Genomic DNA, 18964 nt, shown 5'->3' with positions numbered 1-18964 from the left:
CTATAGGGTGCTATAGGGGGTATGGGAGCTATAGGGGTGCTATAGGGGGCTGGAAGGACGGGCGCTATAGGGGGCCTGGGTGCTGTATAGGGCGAGGGCCCTATAGGGGATATAGGGGTGTGGGTGCTATAGGGGGCTGGAAGGATGGGCGCTATAGGGGGCCTGGGCGCTATAGGCAGGTGTAAGGAGTACAGGCCTCCACCGGCGTATGGGGGCTATAGGAGCTATAGGAGCTATTCGGGATAGTGCTGCTGGGGGGGGCGGGGCTGTGAGTTCTATAGGGAGAGGTCCATAGGGGACCTGGAGGGGGGGGGCGGGGGAGGCTGTTGTGTGAGGTCTCTATAGGGGATCGGGGGGGGGTTAAGGCGGCGGCGCCCTCTGAGTGCGCTTTAAAAGGGCAGCGTGTGCCCCCCCCCGGTGTGACACCCCCATCCCGGTCTGGCTCCGGGGGGCGGGGGGGGGTAAGTGCTGTCGGTGTCCCGGGGGTCGGTAGGGAGTTGTTCTGGGGGGGGGTGTCTCGGTGTCCCGGGAGATCTCGGAGTGTCCGGGGGGCGGGGGGGGGGTGTCCCGCTGTGTCCCGGGTCCGGCATCCCGGTGACCGGGGCGGGGGGGGGGGTGTCCCATGTTTTAGTTCAGGCTCCGGTGGGGGGGGGAGGGGGCCGCCCCGGTGACGGCCGGTTCCCCCCCCCCGGTTACCGGCCGCCCTCCCCGCCCCCGGGACCCGGTAGGCGGGTGCCCGTCGGGAGGAGGTTCCCGGCAGCGCCCGGCCCCGGTAACTCGCCGTCACTCCCTCCCTCCCCCCCCCACCACCCCCCCCGGTTGCTGCCCCGGAGGGTGCCCCCCCCCCCCGCCCCGCTGCCGCTGCCGGTGGCGGATGGGGCCGCGGCGGCGCTGAGCCCCGGGCGATGGCGGCGCCCCCGGGGAGGCGGGAGCGGCTGCGGGCGCTGGCGCTGGGGCGGGGGGCGCTGGGGCTGGAGGGGCTGCTGGACCTGCTGGTGGGGCTGGCGGGGGGGCTGAGGCACCGGCTGAGGCGACGGGACCCCCCCGCCGACAGCGACACCGACAGCGACAGCGAGAGACACGTCCGGGACTTTCTGAGCTGGGGTGAGCGGGGGGCACCGGGGGGGGCACGGGGGGGGCGGCGTCGAAGGGGACGGGACCGGGGGGTACGGGAACGGGGTGAGACAGGGGGGGCCGGGGCCGGAGGATACCGATACCGGCACCGGGGGGATACGGGACTGCGGGGGGGGGGGGGTAGGAGAAGGGGGGGGACGGGACCGTGGGGGAAAGGTACTTGGGGGGGGGGGAACGGGACCGGGGGTGTGGGAACGGGGCTGGGGACCGGGAGGGTAACGGGGGGGGGGGGTCCGGGGACGGCTGAGACCGGGCGGTCCGGTCCGGGGTGGGGGGGGTACCGGGGGTCTCCGGTCCGGGGGAGTGTGGGAGAAGGACAAGGCGGGGTGGGGGGCGGGGAGGGAGGTCCGGTACCGGGGGTGGGACTGTGTGTGTGTTGGGGGGGGGTGATCCGGTACCGGGGGGGGGGGGGGGGATGACACCTGCGGGCCCTCCTGCCGCCGGCCGGGCCGGACACCTGGGTCCATTTTTTGGGGGACGGGGGGGGGGGGGGTGGTGGTGTCCTGGACGGCTGGGTCCCGGGGAGGGGGGGGCGGGGGGGCCGGCGGCTCCGCTCCTTTTCTGGGCACGTCGGGCCCGGCCCCCCCCCCCGCGGCGGGCGCCGATCGCGGCGCGGCCATAAATGGGCTGCGGGCGCGCGGCCGCCCCTCCCCGCGCGGCACCGAGGGTGTCACCCCCCCCCCGGGGACTGTCACACACACACCCCCCCCCGCGAGGACTGTTACCCCCCCCCCCCAACCCCGGGCACCCTGACCCTCCCCACACCAGGACCTGTAACACCACCCTACCCCCCCCCCCCCCAAAACACACAAACACCCCCCCGACACCGGCCCCCCCCCCCCAAATTCCCGGGGATCCTCCAAAACCCAGCATCTCCCCCCCAAATCCGCATCCCCCCCCCTTAAATTCCCGACCCCCCTCCCCAGGCTTCCCCCAAATCCCATCAGCCCCCCCCCCCCATGACCACAGACAACCCCCCCCCCCCAAAAAAAGCCCCAAAAAACCCCGGTGCTCCCCCCCGAAACCTTCCAGCGACCCCCCCCCGTACCCTAATAACCCCCCCCAACACCCCTGTGCGCCCCCCATAATGCCCCCCCCCCCCGCAGTGGGTTCTCTGGTGTCTCGTATTGGGGTTGTGCACCCCCAAACCTGAGCTGCTCCCCAAAATCCACCTCTGCTCCCGAGGTAACAGCCCCCCCCCACACCCCCACACCCCCCCGGGGTGACTGACACCCCCCCCGCCCCCCCCATGGGTGCCCCCGCAGCGGAGCCGGTGGTCGCCCGGGTGCAGGAGCTGCAGCTGCAGCGAAGCGACTTCGAGATCCTGAAAGTGATCGGCCGCGGGGCCTTCAGCGAGGTGAGGGGGGGGCGGGGGGGGCGGGGGGGGGTGTGTGGCACGGGTGACCCGGCGGGTGACCCCCCCCCCCGTGGGTGACGGCGGGTGGCCCCGCAGGTGGCGGTGGTGCGGATGAAGGAGTCGGGGCAGATCTACGCCATGAAGATCATGAACAAGTGGGACATGCTGCGGCGCGGGGAGGTGAGGGGACGGGGGGGGGGGACACGGGGGGGGGGGACATGGAGACGTGGATGGGCGTAGCGGGGGGGGGATGTGGGGGACATGGGGACAGGGAGGGAGGGGGACAAGGGGGTCCTGGTGTCCCAGAGGGGACATGGGATGACGGGGACAAGGGGGGGTCCCGGTGTCCCAGGGGGGGGACATGGGATGACGGGGACAAGGGGGGTCCTGGTGTCCCGGGGGGGCACATGGGATGACGGGGACAAGGGTGGCACTGGGGGGGGTCAGTGTGTGACACGGGGTCCCTAGGGCTGACTCTGACCCCAATGCATGGGGTGGAGGGGGGGGGGACGGGATATTGCAGGTGACCTCAGTGCCTTGGGGGTGACCCCGGGGGTGACCCTGGGGGGGGGGGGGGGGGGGTTGACCCTGATGCCACCGGTGTCCCCAGGTGTCCTGTTTCCGGGAGGAGCGGGAGGTGCTGGCACGGGGGGACCAGCGCTGGATCACCCGCCTCCACTTCGCTTTCCAGGACCCCCAGTGCCTGGTGAGGTGACACCCCCCCCCCCCCGCCATGGGGACATGGGGACACACACACCCCCCCCCCCATGGGGACATCCCCGCACGGGGTCAGCCAGGGCTGTCCCCAGAGACCAGCCCCCTCGGGTGCCCCCAGGGAGCCCCCCCATCCCCACCCCACGTCCCCCTTGTCCCCAGGCCGTGCCCGTGTCCCCCTGGACAATCCGTGTCCCCGTGCCGTGCCCATGACCCTGCATCCCCGTGTCCCCATGCCACGCTGTCACCCCTGTCCCCGCGCAACGCCTTTGTCCCCCATCCCCATGTCACACGTTGTCCCTGGGTCTCTGCGCCACGTCTGCGTCCCCGTGCTATGCCTGCGTCCCCCTCTACCCATGCCATGCCTTGTGACGTGTGTCCCATGTCCCCATACCACCCCCGCGTCCCTATCCCCGTGTCCCCGTGGCCATCCCTCTGTCTCCTGTCCCCATCTTATCCCCGTGTCCCTGTGCCATCCCCATGTCCCCACGCCGCTCCGGTGTCCCCCATCCCCGTGCCATGCCCGTGTTCCCGTGCCACGTCTATAACTCCTGTCCCCATCCCATCCCCGTGTCCCCACGCCGCTCCGGTGTCCCCATCCCCGTGTCCCTGTGCCATGCCCGTGTCTCCGTGCCACGTCTATAACTCCTGTCCCTGTCCCATCCCCGTGTCCCCACGCCGCTCCGGTGTCCCCATCCCCGTGTCCCCATGCCACGCCCGTGTCCCCGTGCCACGTCTATAACTCCTGTCCCCGTCCCATCCCCGTGTCCCCACGCCGCTCCGGTGTCCCCATCCCCACGTCCCTGTGCTGTCCTCATGCCCGTGTCCCCATGCTGTGCCTGTGTCCCCATGTCCCCCTGTCCCGTCTCTCCCCCCCCAGTACCTGGTCATGGAGTACTACGTGGGGGGGGACCTCCTGACCCTGCTCAGCAAATTTGGGGACCGGCTGCCCCTCGCCATGGCCCGCTTCTACCTGGCCGAGCTGGTGATGGCCATCGACTCCGTCCACCGCCTGGGCTACGTCCACCGGTGGGTGCGGGGCTGGGGATGGTGGCACAGGGACACGGCACGGGGTTGGGGGGGTGGGGGACGGGGGACAGGGGACACGGCACGGGGCTGGGGACATGGCATGGGGCTGGCGACACGTGGAGGGGACATGAGGGGACATGGCGCGGGGGACGGGGAGACGAAGGTCCGTGGACACGAGGGTGGTTGGGGGACACAAGAGGGAGCCGGGGGACAAAGGAGGGACGTGGGGACACAGGCGAGGACCTGAGGGGGCGGGGGGGGGGATATGGGGACGTGAGGGGACATGGCCCAGGGCGGGGGGAAATGGGGGCACGGGGACAGGATTGGGGGACTCAAGAAGGAGCGGGGGGACATGGGGGTGGGGGCATGAGGGACACGGAGGGGACAAAGCGGGACGTGGAGGGACATGGGGGGGTGGGGTCACGCAGGCAGCACGAGGGACATGGGGAGGTCTGGGGGCCACGGCACGGGGGGGGGGGGGGGACACGCAAGGTGACAGAAGCCACCCGCACCCCGCAGGGACATCAAACCTGACAACATCCTCCTGGACCGCTGGGGCCACGTCCGCCTCGGGGACTTCGGCTCCTGCCTCAAGCTGGGGCCTGATGGCACCGTGAGTGGGGAGGGGGGACAGGGGGACACGGGGACGGGGGGACAGGGGGACACGGGGAAAGGGGGCTGGGGTGACCTGGAGCTCAGCCCTGCTACGAGCACCTGGAGAATCCCCCGTCCCCGTGTCCCACGTGCCCTAGCCCTGCGTCCCCGTGTCCCTGTGTCCCTTACACCCACGGCCCCATGGCCCTCTGTCCCCGTGGCCCCATCCCCACGTCCCACGTGTCCCCCATCCCCGTGTCCCCCATCCTCACACCACCTGTCCCCATGTCCCCATATTCCCCTGTCCCAATGTCCCCATGTCCCATATGTGCCCCCATCCTGACACCCCCTGTCCCCATGTCCCTGTACCCCAATGTCCCCATGTCCCCATATCCTCCTGTCCCCGTGTCCCCTATCTCCATGTCCCTGTACCCCCCGTCCCAATGTCCCCGTGTCCCCATATCCTCCTGTCCCCGTGTCCCCTATCTCCATGTCCCTGTACCCCCCTGTCCCAATGTCCCCATGTCCCCATATCCTCCTGTCCCCGTGTCCCCTATCTCCATGTCCCCGTACCCCCCTGTCCCAATGTCCCACGTCCCTGTACCCCCCTGTCCCTTATCCCCGTCCCCATGTTCCCTGTTCCAGCATTCTCTCATCCAATCCCCCCCTGCCCCCGTGTCCCCGTGTCCCCTGGTCCAACACCCCCCCCCCCCGCGGTGTCCCCTGCCCCAGGTGCGCTCCTCGGTGGCGGTGGGGACGCCGGATTACCTGTCCCCCGAGATCCTGCTGGCGGTGGAGGACCCCGGCCGCTCCTACGGCCCCGAGTGCGACTGGTGGGCGCTGGGGGTCCTGGCCTACGAGATGTTCTTCGGCCACACGCCCTTCTTCGCCGAGTCCGTCCTGGAGACCTACGCCAAGATCCTCCACTTCCAGGTGAGGGAGGCGCTGGGAGGCACTGGGAGGGAGCTGGGGGGCGCTGGGAGGAACTGGGAGGGAGCTGGGAGGGCGCTGGGGGGCACTGGGAGGGAGCTGGGGAGCGCTGGGGGGTGCTGGGGGGCACTGGGAGGAACTGGGAGGGTGCTGGGGGGGCACTGGGGGCCGCTAGAGGGTGCTGGGAAGGTGCTGGAGGGCACTGGGAGAGAGCTGGGGGGCGCTGGGAGGCGCTGGGAGGAACTGGGAGGGAGCTGGGGGGCGCTGGAGGGTGCTGGGGGGCACTGGGAGGAACTGGGAGGGAGCTGGGGAGCGCTGGAGGGTGCTGGGGGGCACTGGGAGGAACTGGGAGGGTGCTGGGGGGCACTGGGGGCCGCTAGAGGGTGCTGGGAAGGTGCTGGAGGGCACTGGGGGGGCACTGGGAAGGTGCTGAGGGGCACTGGGAGGAACTGGGAGGGTGCTGGGGGGCACTGGGGGCCGCTAGAGGGTGCTGGGAAGGTGCTGGAGGGCACTGGGAGGGCACTGGGGGGCGCTGGGAAGGTGCTGGGGGGCAGTGGGGGGGTGCTGGGGGGAACTGGGAGGGTACTGGGGGGCACTAGAGGGTGCTGGGAAGGTGCAGGGGGGCACTGGGAAGGTGCTGAGGGGCACTGGGAGGGTGCTGGGAGGCGCTGGGGGGCACTGGGAGGGAGCTGGGGGGCGCTGGAGGGTGCTGGGGGGCACTGGGAGGAACTGGGAGGGAGCTGGGGGGCGCTGGAGGGTGCTGGGGGGCACTGGGAGGAACTGGGAGGGTGCTGGGGGGCACTGGGGGCCGCTAGAGGGTGCTGGGAAGGTGCTGGAGGGCACTGGGAGGGCACTGGGGGGCGCTGGGAAGGTGCTGGGGGGCAGTGGGAGGGTGCTGGGGGAACTGGGAGGGTACTGGGGGGCACTAGAGGGTGCTGGGAAGGTGCAGGGGGGCACTGGGGAGCACTGGGAAGGTGCTGAGGGGCACTGGGAGGAACTGGGAGGGCACTGGGGGGTGCTAGAGGGTGCTGGGGGGCACTGGGAGGGTACTGGGGAGTGCTAGAGGGTACTGGGGGCACTGGGAGGTTGCTGGGGGGCGCTAGGGGGTGTTGGGACGGTGCTGGGGGGAACTGGGGGCGCTAGAGGGTGCTGGGGGGCCACTGGGAGGTGACAGGGAAGTTACTGGGGGTCACTGGGTGTTTACTGGGAGGCACTGGGGGGGCACAGGGGGACACTGGAGGATGCTGGGAGGCACTGGGAGGGTGCTGGGGGTTACTAGGGGGGTGCTGGGTGTTACTGGGGGGCACTGGGAGGAACTGGGGGGCACTGGGAGGTAACTGGGGGGCACTGGGAGGTAACTGGGGGCACTGGGGGGTTACTGGGAGGCACTGGGAGGCACTAGGGGGCATTAGGGGGTTACTGGGGGTGTCACTGGCTGTTACTGGGAGGCACTGGGAGGTTCCTGGGTGTTACTGGGGCGCACTGGGTGTTACTGGCTGTTACTGGGGTGTTACTGGGAGTGTCACTGGGTGTTACGGGGGGGCACTGGGTGTTACTGGGGGTGTCACTGGCTGTTACTGGGGTGTTACTGGGAGTGTCACTGGGTGTTACTGGGGGGCACTGGGTGTTACTGGGGGTGTCACTGGGTGTTACTGGGAGGCACTAGGAGGTCACTGGGTCTTACTGGGGGGCACTGGGAGATAACTGGGTGTTACTGGGGGGCACTGGGTGTTACTGGCTGTTACTGGGGGTGTCACTGGGTGTTACTGGGGGGCACTGGGAGGTTACTGTGTGTTACTGGGGGGCACTGGGAGGCACTGTGTGTTACTGGGGGTGTCACTGGGTGTTACTGGGAGGCACTGGGAGGTTCCTGGGTGTTACTGGGAGGCACTAGGAGGTCACTGGGTCTTACTGGGGGGCACTGGGAGGTTACTGGGTGTTACTGGGGGGCACTGGGTGTTACTGGCTGTTACTGGGGTGTTACTGGGGGTGTCACTGGCTGTTACTGGGGTGTTACTGGGAGGCACTGGGTGTTACTGGGTGTTACTGGGGGTGTCACTGGCTGTTACTGGGGTGTTACTGGGGGGCACTGGGTGTTACTGGGTGTTACTGGGTGTGTCACTGGGTGTTACTGGGGGGCACTGGGTGTCACTGGCTGTTACTGGGGGGCACTGGGTGTTACTGGGGGTGTCACTGGCTGTTACTGGGAGCCCTGCGCTGACCGGCCCCCGCCAGGACCACCTGCACTTACCGGATGACCCGGACCCGCCGGCGGGAGGGGGCGAGGCCTCCGGCGGGGGCGTGGCCGGCGCGGCGGGGGCGTGGCCGCGGGTGCCGGCGCCGGCGCGCGCGCTGGTGCGCGGGCTGCTGTGCGCGCGGGAGGAGCGGCTGGGGCGGGGCGGCGCGCGCGACTTCCGGCGGCTGCCGCTCTTCGCGGGGCTGCGCTGGGCCGCGCTCCGCCGCTCCGCCCCGCCCTTCGCCCCCGCCGCCGCCGGCGCCGCCGACACCTCCAACTTCGACGTGCTGGACGACTGCCTCAGCCAGCCGGTGCGGGAGCGCCCCCCCCCGGCACCGACACGCCCCCCCCCCCCCCGCCACACCCCCGGAGCGGGACCGGGACCGCCCCCCCCACCCCTGGACAGGGACCGACACCACCCCCCCGGCACCGACACCACCCCCTCACTCCCCCATCCCGGGACCAGGACCGGGACTGGGCCCCCCGGCACCGACACCCCCCCTCCCCGAGACCGGGACCCGGACCGGGACCGCTCCCCCGGCACCGCTCCCCCGGCACCGACACACACGCACACACACACACAACCCCCCCGAGACCGGGGCCGGGACCGGGACCGCCCCCCCGGCACCGCCCCCCCACCCGGGGAGCACACCCCCGGCACCAACAAACCGACAGCCCCCCCGGCACCGACAACCCCGGCCGGGGACACCCCCGGGACAAACCCGAGCCCCCCCGCCCCGTGACCTCATCCCGGGACACACCCCCGGGACCGCCTCCCCCCGCCCCCCCCCGACCGCTTCTTCCCCCCGCGGAACAACCCCCCCCCCCCCCCCCCCCATGTGACCCCATCCCAGGACACCTCCCGGGACCTCCCACCCCCCGGGGAACACCCCCCGGGACCCCATCCCGGAACCGCCCGGCAGTGCCCCCCCCCGGGACACACCCCACCCCCCCGACACCGCGCTCCCCCCCCCGGAGAATCCCCCCAGGATCGGCCTCCCGGGACCCCATCCCGGGACACCCCCCACACCCAGGGACCCCGCGGGGACCCTCATCCTCAGGTTCCCAGTAGGCCCCCCCCCCGCCGCCATCCACTGACCCCCCCCCTCTTTGGGACACCCCCCCCATCCACTGACTCCCCCCTCCCCGGGAGCCCCTTGGGATCCCCATCCCCACCCGGGACCTCCCCCTCCCATCCCTTGACCCACCTCGGGGACACCCCCATGGGCCAACACCCCCCCCCCCCCGGTGTCCCCCATGTCTAACCCCCCCCCCCAATCTCCCCCCAGGAGCCCCTGGGGGAGCCGTGGGACCCCCCCGAGCTGGGGCTGCACCTCCCCTTCGTGGGGTACTCGTACGCCCGCGGAGACTCCGAGTGAGCACGGGGAGGGGGGCGGTCGGGTGGGGGAAGGCCGGGGGGGGGGGGGCTCTGAGAAGGGCCGGGGGGGGGGCAGGGGGCAATGGGGTGGAGGAGGTTTGGGGGGGGGGGAGGGGGACAGAAGAAGGGGGGAACTGGGGGCGATGGGGGGCACTGGGAGATGGGGGGGGGGGCGGGCTGTCTGCCGGTGGGGGTCCCTGCGGGGGGCCCCCAGGTGACACCCCCCCCCCCCCCCCATGTGTTCCCCCTCCCCGGCCTAGGGAGGAGGAGGAGGAGGAGGAAGATGAGGAAGATGAGGATGAGGAGTGGGACCAGGACCTGGCCATGGAACTGGAGGGGGACTGGGGGACCCCCCCGGAGACGGGGAGCCCCCCAGGCGTGGGGACCCCCCCGGCCATAGGGACCCCCCCCAGCCATAGGGACCCCCCCGAGCAGGGGGACACCTCCGCCTCTCCCCAGCCCCCCCCCAACATCAGGGCCCCCCCCAGTTATGGAGGTCCCTCCATCCCAGGGCCCCCCCCCCCCAAAAAGGGGCCTCCCCACCCGTGGGTACCCCTGAACCCGAGGCCCCCCCCCCCGCAAAAAGGGGCCTCCCCACCCGTGGGTGCCCCCGAAGCCGATGGGACCCCCCCACAAAAAGGGGCTTCCCCATCCGTGGGTGCCCCCGAAGCCGAGGGCCCCCCCCCCCCAAAAAGGGGCCTCCCCACCCGTGGGTGCCCCTGAACCCGAGGGGGCCCCCCCACAAAAAGAGGTCTCCCCCCCCGTGGGTGCCCCCGAAGCCGAGGGGACCCCCAAACCCATGGGAACCTCCCCCCAAAAAGGGCCCCCCCCGTCTTCAGGGGCACCCTCGCCCATGGGAGCACCCCCCCAAAAAGGGCCCCCCTCCCCCAAGGGGGGCCCCCCACCCACGGGGGCTCCGCCCCCAAAATCCCCTCCCCCACACAAGGCCCCCCCCCCAACCTACGGGGACCCCCCCACCCATGGGAGCATCCCCACAAAAAGGGGCACCTCCATCCCCAGGGACCCCCCTGCAAAAAGGGACCCCCCCAAAAGGGCATCCCTCACCCCCGGCCCCCCCCACATCCAAGGGGTCCTCCACATCCCAGGGGCCTCCCGCCCCCAAGGGCCCCCCCACATCCCAGGGCCCCCCCACATCCCAGGGGCTCCCTGCCCCTAAGGGCCCCCCCACATCCCAGGGCCCCCCCACATCCCAGGGGCTCTCTGCCCCTAAAGGCCCCCCCACATCCCAGGGGCCTCCTGCCCCCAAGAGCCCCCCCACATCCCAGGGCCCCCCCACATCCCAGGGGCTCCCTGCCCCTAAGGGCCCCCCCACATCCCAGGGGTCCCCCGCCCCCAAGGGCCCCTCCACAACCCAGGGCCCCCCTACATCCCAGGGGCCCCCCGCCCCCAAGGGCCCCCCCACATCCAAGGGGTCCCCCGCCCCCAAGGGCCCCCCCACATCCCAGGGGCCCCCCACATCCAAGGGGTCCTCCACATCCCAGGGCCCCCCCCGCCCCCAAGGGCCTCCCCACATCCCAGGGCCCCCCCACATCCCAGGGGCTCCCTGCCCCTAAGGGACCCCCTACATCGCAGGGCCCCCCCACATCCCAGGGGACCCCTGCCCCCAAGGGACCCCCCACATCCCAAGGGTCCTCCACCTCCCAGGGGCCCCCCACATCGCAGGGGTCCCCCGCCCCCAAGGGCCCCCCCACATCGCAGGGCCCCCCCACATCGAAAGCCCCCCCCCCATCCCAGGGGCTCCCCGCCCCCAAGGGCCCCCCCACATCCCAGGGCCCCCCCACATGCCAGGGCGCCCCCACGCCCAAGGACCCCCCCACGTCCCAGGGCGCCCCTGCCCCCAAGGGCCCCCCCCCAGCTGCGGGGGCTCCCCCGCCGACGCCGCCCCCCGGCTGTGCAGCCCCCACGGGCGCGGAGCCCACCCGGGCACCCCCCGAGGAGCCGGTGTGTGTTGGGGGTGGGGGGTGGGGGGTGTGGGGTCCCGCTGCCGGGGGAGGGGAAGGGGGTGGGGGTGGGGGGGCGGTGTGTGTGCCCGATCCCCGGGGCTCCCGGTGCCCCGGGAGGGGTCCCGGTGTCAGGGGAGGGTGGGGACGACACACCGATCCCCGGGGCTCCCGGGGCGGGGGGGTGGGGGGAAAGTCGGTACTCGGAGGTCGCCCTGGGGTCCCGGGGCGGCGGGGGGGGGGGGAAGTCGGTACTCGGAGGTCGCCCTGGGGTCCCGGGGCGGGAGGTGTCGGTGCTGGTGGGGGGGCGATCCCGGTCCCGGAGGGGAATTCTCGGTCGGAGATCCCGGGGGGGGGGGGGGGGGGGGGGGGGTGTCCCCACGAATACGCGGTTCCCGCAGGCGCGACCGGCGGCGGGGCCGGGGCCGGGGGGGCCGGTGCCGGAGCTGCGGGCGGCGCTGGCGGCGGAGCGCAGCGGGCGGGCGGCGCTGGAGCGGGAGCTGGGGCTGCTGCGGGCGGCCGGGCAGGGGCTGGCCCGGTACGGGGCGGGGGCGACACCGGCGGGGGTGGTGGGGCGGGGGGGGGACACCGGTACCGGGAGTGACAGCGGGTGGGGGCCGTGGGCGACGCTGGGGGCCGGGGTGGGGGGTGACAGGAGGGACCCCCGGGTGACAGCAGGTGCTGGGGGTGGGGGGGTGACACCTTGGTGACAGCCAGTGGGGGGGGGGGGGGGGAGAGCATCGGGGGGGACAATCGGGGGGGACACCAGGGCCCCCGGGTGACAGCAGGCACTGGGACACCCCCCACCCCCCCAGGGTGACAGCAGGGACGGGGGGGAGGGGGTGTGACACCAGGGACCCCGGGTACCGCAGGGGGGCCACCGCCCCAGGGGCAGGGACAGTGGGGACCAAGGGGGTCCCGGGCGGGGGGGGTGGTGGGGGGGTGGGGGTGTCCCCGAGGGTCCCAGCTGATGCACCCCCCGCCCCCAGGCGCCTGCAGGAGGCCGAGAGCCGCAACCTGGAACTGAAACGAAGCTGCGGCGGCTGCAGAGCCCCGCCCCGGGGCTGGCCCCCCCCCCGCACGAAGGTAAGGACCCCCCCTCTACGTGTGTGTCGTCGTCCCCCCCCCCCCCCAAACCTTTCGGGTACCCCCCAGGGACACCCTGCAGCCCCCTTTACGTGCCCCCAACACCCCTCAGACATGCCTCCCCCCCCCCCCAGTCACTTGGGCCCCCCCCAAAGTCCCTTGGCAGAGCTTGACTCCCCCCCCCCCAAGTCCCCCCCTTCATCCACTCAAGCCCCCCCGAACCCCCCCAAATCCTTTCGGTAGCCCTGAAACCCTCCGCAGGATGGCAGCAAGGGGGGGGGCGGAATTGGGACCTCGACACCCCCACCCCCAAGATGGGGGGAACCCCCAAAAAGGGTACTGGGGGGGGGGCACCCAAAGTGGGGGGGTGCTAGAAAGGGTATGGGGGGAGTGACACAGGAAAAAGCGGGGGGGGGGGCGGCTTGGGGCCTTATCCTCTCCTCAAAACGGGGGGGGGGGGGCGGGGAACACCCCAAAAAGAGTGTTTGGGGGGGTCCGGCCCTGACCCTCCTCCTCCGTTTCCCTTGCAGGAGGCGCGGGGCAGCCCCCCGCCATCACGGCCCCCCCCGCGGAGCCCCCGACGGACGTAAGGCTGGGGGGGGGGGGCAGGGTTTGAGGGGGCACGGGGAGGGGTTTGGGGGGGGGCGGTTTTGGGGGTGCGGGGGCCGCTGACGCTCTCTGCTCTCTCCGCAGCCCGGCAGCGGGGGCCCCCCCCGGCTTTTCCGCTCCCCCCTGGGGGTGCCCCTGTCCCGGCACCTGCTGCTCTGGCCCGGTACGTGGCACTGTCACTGTCACCCCCCCCCCCCCCGCCACTGCCACCATCCCCCCCCCGCCCCACCCAAGGCATGGCTGTCCCCCCCACTGCCACCCCCAGGCACGGCCACCCGCTCTGCCTGGGATAACCCCGGGAGGGGACAACCACGGCTGGGACACCCCCGGCACGGCCACCCGCTGCCGCTGCCACCACCGCTGCATGGCCACCACCGGGGCATGGCCATGGAGCTCTGGGCCACCGCCAGGCAGTGCCACCGCCCCGGGCTGTCACCTCCGGCACTGCCACCACCCTGGAAAGTGTCACCCACAGCATTGCCACCCTCTGAGAAGTGTCACCTCCGGCACTGCCACCCCCCTGGAAAGTGTCACCTCCAGCACTGCCACCCCCCAGGCTGTGTCACCTCAGGCCCTGCCACCCCCCCCGGGCAGTGCCACCCCCCTCACCACCATTTGTCACCCAAGGCCGCATCAAACCAGGCCGTGTACTCCCCCCCCCCCCCCCCGCACCCCCAAATCTGGGGGGTCCCCAACGAGGCGGGGGGGGGGGGGGGGGGGGGCGGCTGGACGGGATGGGGTGGGGGGGTGGGGTGTGACGGGGCCACCGCAGTGTGCCCTGACCCCCCTCCCGTCCCCAGGTCCCCCCGTCCCGGTGCCACCAAGGACTGCCTGCTGCTCTGCGCTGCCGGCCTGCACCTCCTGCCCCCCCCGGGAACCCCCCCTTGAGGGGGGGAACCCAGGCGTCCGGGCTCACCAGCACCCCCTTTTCTTGCACTTGACACCCCCACCCCACGGCGGGGGGGGGGGGACGTCCCCCACTGTACATAACCCCCCCGTAACCACTAGGCACAGGGGCGGGGACCCAGGTGTCCGGGCCCCCCCCCCCCCACCAGGGACCCCCGGGGGGCGGTATGTGTGCACCGTTGCCCCCATGACCGGCAATGAGGGGCGGCAGGACCCAACCCCCTCCCCGAGGTGGGTGGGGGGCACACACCCGCCCCCCCCCTCGTGCCACCCTGGGGGGGCCCCCCAGGGCCCCTCCACTAGTAATTTATTTGTAGGGACGCCCCACATTTGCACTAAGCCCCCCATTATTTATACCCCCCCCCTCCATTTTTTGCCCATCCCACCCCCCAGCTTATTGCCCCCCCTGGTTTTTTTGCCCCCTCCCCCCGGTTTTTTGCCCCTCCCTCCATCTTCTTACCCTCCCCGCCCCCCCGCCCCCGGTTTGTTGCCCCCCCTCCAGGGGAAGAGACGAGAATAAAATTGTGTTTCTGCAACTGGCCTCTGCGTGGGGGGGGGGGGACACATGGCGACACACACGGGGGGACCCCAGAATGGCCCCTGGGGGGGCGGGGGTGCGTGTGTCCTGGCCCCGGGGGACAGGGCGACAGCAGCACCGTGTCCCTGGGCTGTCCCCATGGGGCACCGGCTGCTGCCTGCTGTCCCCGTGGCCCTGCAGCGTCCCCAGGCTGCCCCCCTGTCCCCATACGCCACTCCCTGTGTCCCCATTCTGTCTCCAGTCTGTCCCTGCGTCCCCATGTGTGGCCCATCACGTCCCCACATGCCACCCATCGTGTCTCCAGTGTCCCCATCGTGTCCCCAGTCCATCCTGGATCCCCATGTGTCACCTATCGTATCGCCAGTCTGTCCCCATCGTCTTCCCCACGTCCCCACATGTCGCCCAGCGTGTCCCCCACCCATCCCTGCGCACCAGCCCTCATCCCTGCCCCCGGTGTCCCCAACCTGTCCCTGTCCCCAGACACGTCAGGGCCACCCCGAGTGCGAAAAGAGTCTCTTTAGTATAAATAAGGGCAGAGCCCGGTGGCCCCACGCCGTGGCGGGGACATAAAGTGACGAAGGCACAGGGCGCCCCGCCGGCGCGACACCGCGGTGCCACCGCCCCACCGGGGACAGGGGACAGCGGGTGGCCGTGGGGACAACGGGGCGCCCGCCCGCCCACCCGGGGGGCTCAGTAGTACGGGGACGGAGTGGTGTCCTGGAGCGGTGGCGGCTGCGGGGGTACGTACGGGTGACGGTAACAGTGACAGCTATACCACGGTGCCGCTGGGAGAGCCGCCGTTCTGCGAGGACAGTCCCTGCCAGGGAGGGGGACCTCAGTCACCGGGGGGGACCCCCACACACACTGGTTCCCCCCCCGGCCATGTCTGTCCTCCCCAGCCCCCAAAGCCCCTCTCTGACCCCCCCAGGCTGCTGCTGGGACACCTCATGGCCCCCCAGTCCCCCCCAAAGCCCCTCTCCGACCCCCCCAGGCTGCTGCTGGGATCCCCCACATCCACCCCAGCCCCCCAAAACCCCTCTCCAAGCCCCCCAGGCTTCTGATGGGACCCCTCATGGCCCCCCCAGCCCCCCCAAAGCCCCTCTCCAACCCCCCCAGGGCTGCCAGTGGGTCCCTCGCGTCCCTTCCAGCTCCCAAAAAATCCCTCTCCAACCCCCCCAGGCTGTAGGTGGGACCCCTCGTGTCCCCCCAGGCCCCCCCCCCCCACCCTGCGCACTCACGGCCTTGCCGGGCCGTGCCCAGGTGCAGATGAGTCCCTCCTGGCAGGCGGTGACGATGCAGTCCTCCAGGAAGAGCAGCACCGTCAGCCGCTCGTGGGCGATCTTCTTGCAGACGAGGGGCTCCAGCAGCGGCACCTCGTGAATGCGGGGACACAGCGCCGTCCCCAGCACCTTGGCCGTGTCCAGCCGCCCCCGGGGGCCGGCCCCGCCAGGGGGTTTCTCCCCGCTCCGGCTGATGTTGCCCAAACTGTGGTAGCGTTTGTGTTCTTTCTCGGCGCCGGAGGGTCCCTTGCGTTCCTGCAGCGTCAAGGTGGCGAAGCGGCCGACGCTGAGAGCCGGGGGGACGTCGGGCGGGGGGCCGCGGGCTGAGCCCGTCCCCGCCGGCTGCGGGAGGCTGTTGGAGCGGGAGAGTGAGCGGGGCAGCCCTGGCACGGGAATGCCGGCGTCTGCCGATCCGGTGAGGGTCCGGGCGCGGGAGAGGGGAAGCCGGGGGTAGAGGACGTCCTCGGTCAGGTCCCACAGGCAGAACTGGGTGTCCTGGCCGGCCGAGCCAAAGCGGTAGGTGACAGCGGGGGAGCGGCGGGTGAGGGGGTCGGCGGGCTCGTCCTCCTCCTCACCCCCGCTCAGCTCGGGGGGCTGGGGGCTCTGCGCCGCCCCGGTGAAGGGATCAAAGGCCACGGCATTGACCCAAGACTTGTGGCCGTGACCTCGGGCCACCACCCGCCCTTCGGCAAAGGACCAGACGGTCACCAGGTCGTCCTCTCCCCCCGTCACCACGTAACGGCCGTCGGGGCTCCAGCAGACGCAGAGCAGCCCCCCGAAATAGCTCTTCATCATGCCCTGCAGCAGCATGGAGTCGAAGTGGAAGACGCGCAGGCAGCCGTCCTGGCTGACGCAGGCCAGCGAGCGCCCGTCTGGCGAGAAGGCGAACTCGTTGAGGGCCCCCTCGCCCACCGCCCACTTGAGGAGGGGGTTGCGGGGGGTCTTGCTCTTGCAGGCGAAGACGCTGAAGCCCTCGCCCTGCGTCAGGAGGTTGTACTGGGGGGCCGCGGCCCCGCAGGGCTGCTCGGCGTCATACAGGTAGAGGTGGCCGCTGGCGTGCGAGGCCAGGAAGAGCCGCTCCGTCTCCGGCAGCCACTTGACGAAGGTCACCTTCGTCTTGTCGATCAGGCGCTGTGGGGAGGGGAGGAAAAGGTGGGGGTCAGAGGGGGCGGGACTGGCCCCGCGGGCACGTCTGGGGACACAGAGCGGCAGCATGGCACAGCCGCGGTGTGTCACTGAGGGCAGAGCCCGAAGCGGCACATTTGGGGACACGAACGGGGACTCTGGGGACATGAATGGGTGACGTCTGGGGACACAAGTGAGGGCTGAAGCACAAACTTGGGGTGTCACTACGGTCAAAGCCAAAAAAGGAGCATTCGGGAACCGGAATCGGTGCATTTGGGGACAAGAATCCATGTCATAGTGCAGTCCCGGGGCGTCACTGAGGGCAAAGCCCAAACTGGCACACTTGGGGACAAGAATGGGGACATTGGGCGACACGAGTGAGGGCTGAGGCAGAACCTTGGGGCATCAATAAGGGCAAAGTCAAAAAAGGGGCATTTTGGGACCTGAATTGGTGTGTCTGGGGACACAAACTGGTGTCAGGGTGCAGGCCCAGGGTGTCACTAAGCACAAAGCTGAAAAAGGAGCATTTGGGGACCTGAGATGCCGCATCTGGGGACCAGAATCCCTGTCACAGCGCAGCCCTGGGGTGTCACTGAGGACAAAGCCCAAACTGGCCCATTTGGGGACATGAGTGAGGGCTGAGGCAGAACCTCGGGGTGTCACTGAGGGCAAAGCCCAAACTGGCATGTTTGGGGACCCAAAATGGGGACATTTCAGGACGCAAGAGAACGCCACGGCACAAACCCAAGGTGTCAGTACGGGCAAAGCCAAAAAAGGGACGTTTGGGGAGCCAAATCTGAGTCGTGGCGCACGCAGCCCTGCCTCTCGCTGAGGGTGCAGAGCCATCGCGGGCCCCTAACGACCGCCGCCATCTCCAGGTGGAAGCCTCAGCCCCTTCTGGCGTCTCACCTCCTCGTTAAAGAGCTTGCTGGCGTCCTTCTTAACGAGGTCGAGGCACTGGACCTGCCCGGCGGAGAAGCCCACAAGGAGGGCGATGGTGTCAGCAGCAGCCGTGAACTGGTTGAAGTCGTGGCAGGTCGGCTGCGTCCCCTTGTAAATGCGCTTGTCGATGGGCTTGTGAAGGTCCAGCGACTGCGGGGGGGGGGACGGGACGGGGACGTCACCAAAGGGGACGCCACTGACTGGGGGATGTCACTGAGGGCAGGGGACACCCCCGCACCCACCCCGGTGGTGCAGGGAACATCCTTGTCACCGTCACACCGCTGCCTGGCCCATCCTAGGCCAACCACCCCCCGCAGACAGCTCCCAGGGGCTCCGGGGTCGCCATTACTGACCCGGACGTCACCCTCCCTGCTGTCCCCACTAGCGGGCAGCTCTTGTGGGGTCCGGGGTCACCGTTACTGTCCCTGGTGTCACCATCTTCAGTGTCGTCGCTAGAAAATGGCTCCTGGGGGGGTCTGGGGTCACCGTTACTGGCCCCAGCGTCCCTGTCCCCGCTAGCAAAAGGCTCCCGGGGCTCTGAGGTCACCGTCCCTGTCCCCGTCCCCGCTGGGCTCAGTCCCCCGGTACCAGCCCCCCAGTACCGGCTCTATGATCCCTGCGACAATCCCGGTGTCCCCAGTACCCCCTGGCTCCAGAACCCCCGTTAACGCCCGGTTCCTCCCCCGCCCCGAGGCCCCGGTTCCCCCGTTACCCGGCGGCTGCCGCGACCACCGGAGCCGGCCCCACCGTAGAAGTAGAGCTCTCGGCCCAGGTTGAAGCAGACCCGGCTGCGCTCGGCCGGGCCCCCGGGTTCCTCGGCGGGCGGCAGCGTCAGTCGCACCATAGACAACCGCACCGGGGGTAGCGCGGCCGAGCCGGGGGCGGCGGCGGGGCCCGGGCCGGCAGCGGGCGGGGACGGTCCGGGGGCGGCGGCGGGGCCGGCTCGGGGCCGCGGCTCGGGGCCCAGCAGCCGGTAGGAGCCCTCGCGGGTGCGGAACTGGCTCTTCAGCTCCAGCGGCTGGGCCGGGAGCGCCGCGGGGCCATCACCCGGCCCCGGGGCCGCTGCCGCCGCCGCCATCTTCCCGCCGGAAGGGCGTCACCGCCCGCCGGAAGCGCCCTGCCCGCGCGCCGCCGCCGCCGCCATG

The 18964-nt window shown here is 71.3% G+C and overlaps 2 protein-coding genes across 4 annotated transcripts; one reads left to right on the top strand and one right to left on the bottom strand.

The window, feature by feature from the left end:
• The first annotated feature begins 843 nt into the window (after positions 1-843).
• Positions 844-13190, top strand: DMPK (DM1 protein kinase). 2 transcript variants are annotated; one of them, XM_063318534.1, is made up of 14 exons: positions 844-1104; positions 2400-2491; positions 2588-2671; positions 3102-3197; positions 4086-4234; positions 4754-4847; positions 5561-5761; positions 7994-8305; positions 9284-9369; positions 9633-11334; positions 11735-11871; positions 12323-12419; positions 12950-13005; positions 13113-13190. In XM_063318534.1, exons 1-10 carry the CDS (start codon positions 906-908, stop codon positions 10093-10095), a joined length of 1776 nt encoding a protein of 591 aa, XP_063174604.1. In that variant the 5' UTR covers positions 844-905; the 3' UTR covers positions 10096-11334; positions 11735-11871; positions 12323-12419; positions 12950-13005; positions 13113-13190. The 2 variants fall into 2 exon arrangements, with proteins under 2 accessions (XP_063174604.1, XP_063174605.1); XM_063318535.1 differs by lacking the exons at positions 11735-11871; positions 12323-12419; positions 12950-13005.
• A 1783-nt stretch (positions 13191-14973) lies between these two features.
• On the bottom strand, positions 14974-18918 carry DMWD (DM1 locus, WD repeat containing). Of its 2 annotated transcripts, none has more exons than XM_063318536.1 (4): positions 18532-18918; positions 17787-17969; positions 15711-16883; positions 14974-15289 (listed from the first exon to the last, which is right to left on the bottom strand). In XM_063318536.1, exons 1-4 carry the CDS (start codon positions 18895-18897, stop codon positions 15242-15244), a joined length of 1770 nt encoding a protein of 589 aa, XP_063174606.1. In that variant the 5' UTR covers positions 18898-18918; the 3' UTR covers positions 14974-15241. The 2 variants fall into 2 exon arrangements, with proteins under 2 accessions (XP_063174606.1, XP_063174607.1); XM_063318537.1 differs by having other exon boundaries at positions 14974-15274.
• Between the last annotated feature and the right edge of the window lie 46 nt (positions 18919-18964).

This window comes from Chroicocephalus ridibundus, chromosome 26 (genome assembly GCF_963924245.1).
Source record: "Chroicocephalus ridibundus chromosome 26, bChrRid1.1, whole genome shotgun sequence".
In the NCBI taxonomy this organism is placed as follows: domain Eukaryota; kingdom Metazoa; phylum Chordata; class Aves; order Charadriiformes; family Laridae; genus Chroicocephalus; species Chroicocephalus ridibundus.
The sequence above is the reverse complement of the archived record's forward strand: the minus strand, read 5'-3'. Positions and strand labels throughout refer to the sequence as shown.

Excerpts from the sequence above, each read along its gene's own strand:
- DMWD (XM_063318536.1), bottom strand. The coding sequence starts at position 18,897 with ATGGCGGCGGCGGCAGCGGCCCCGGGGCCGGGTGATGGCCCCGCGGCG. Across the intron at positions 16,884-17,786 it reads GCAAGCTCTTTAACGAGGAG|CGCCTGATCGACAAGACGAA; the intron begins GTGAGACGCCAG and ends CCCTCCCCACAG. Across the intron at positions 15,290-15,710 it reads GGGCACGGCCCGGCAAGGCC|GGACTGTCCTCGCAGAACGG; the intron begins GTGAGTGCGCAG and ends CCTCCCTGGCAG.
- DMPK (XM_063318535.1), top strand. The coding sequence starts at position 906 with ATGGCGGCGCCCCCGGGGAGGCGGGAGCGGCTGCGGGCGCTGGCGCTG. Across the intron at positions 1,105-2,399 it reads CCGGGACTTTCTGAGCTGGG|CGGAGCCGGTGGTCGCCCGG; the intron begins GTGAGCGGGGGG and ends GTGCCCCCGCAG. Across the intron at positions 2,492-2,587 it reads GCCGCGGGGCCTTCAGCGAG|GTGGCGGTGGTGCGGATGAA; the intron begins GTGAGGGGGGGG and ends GTGGCCCCGCAG.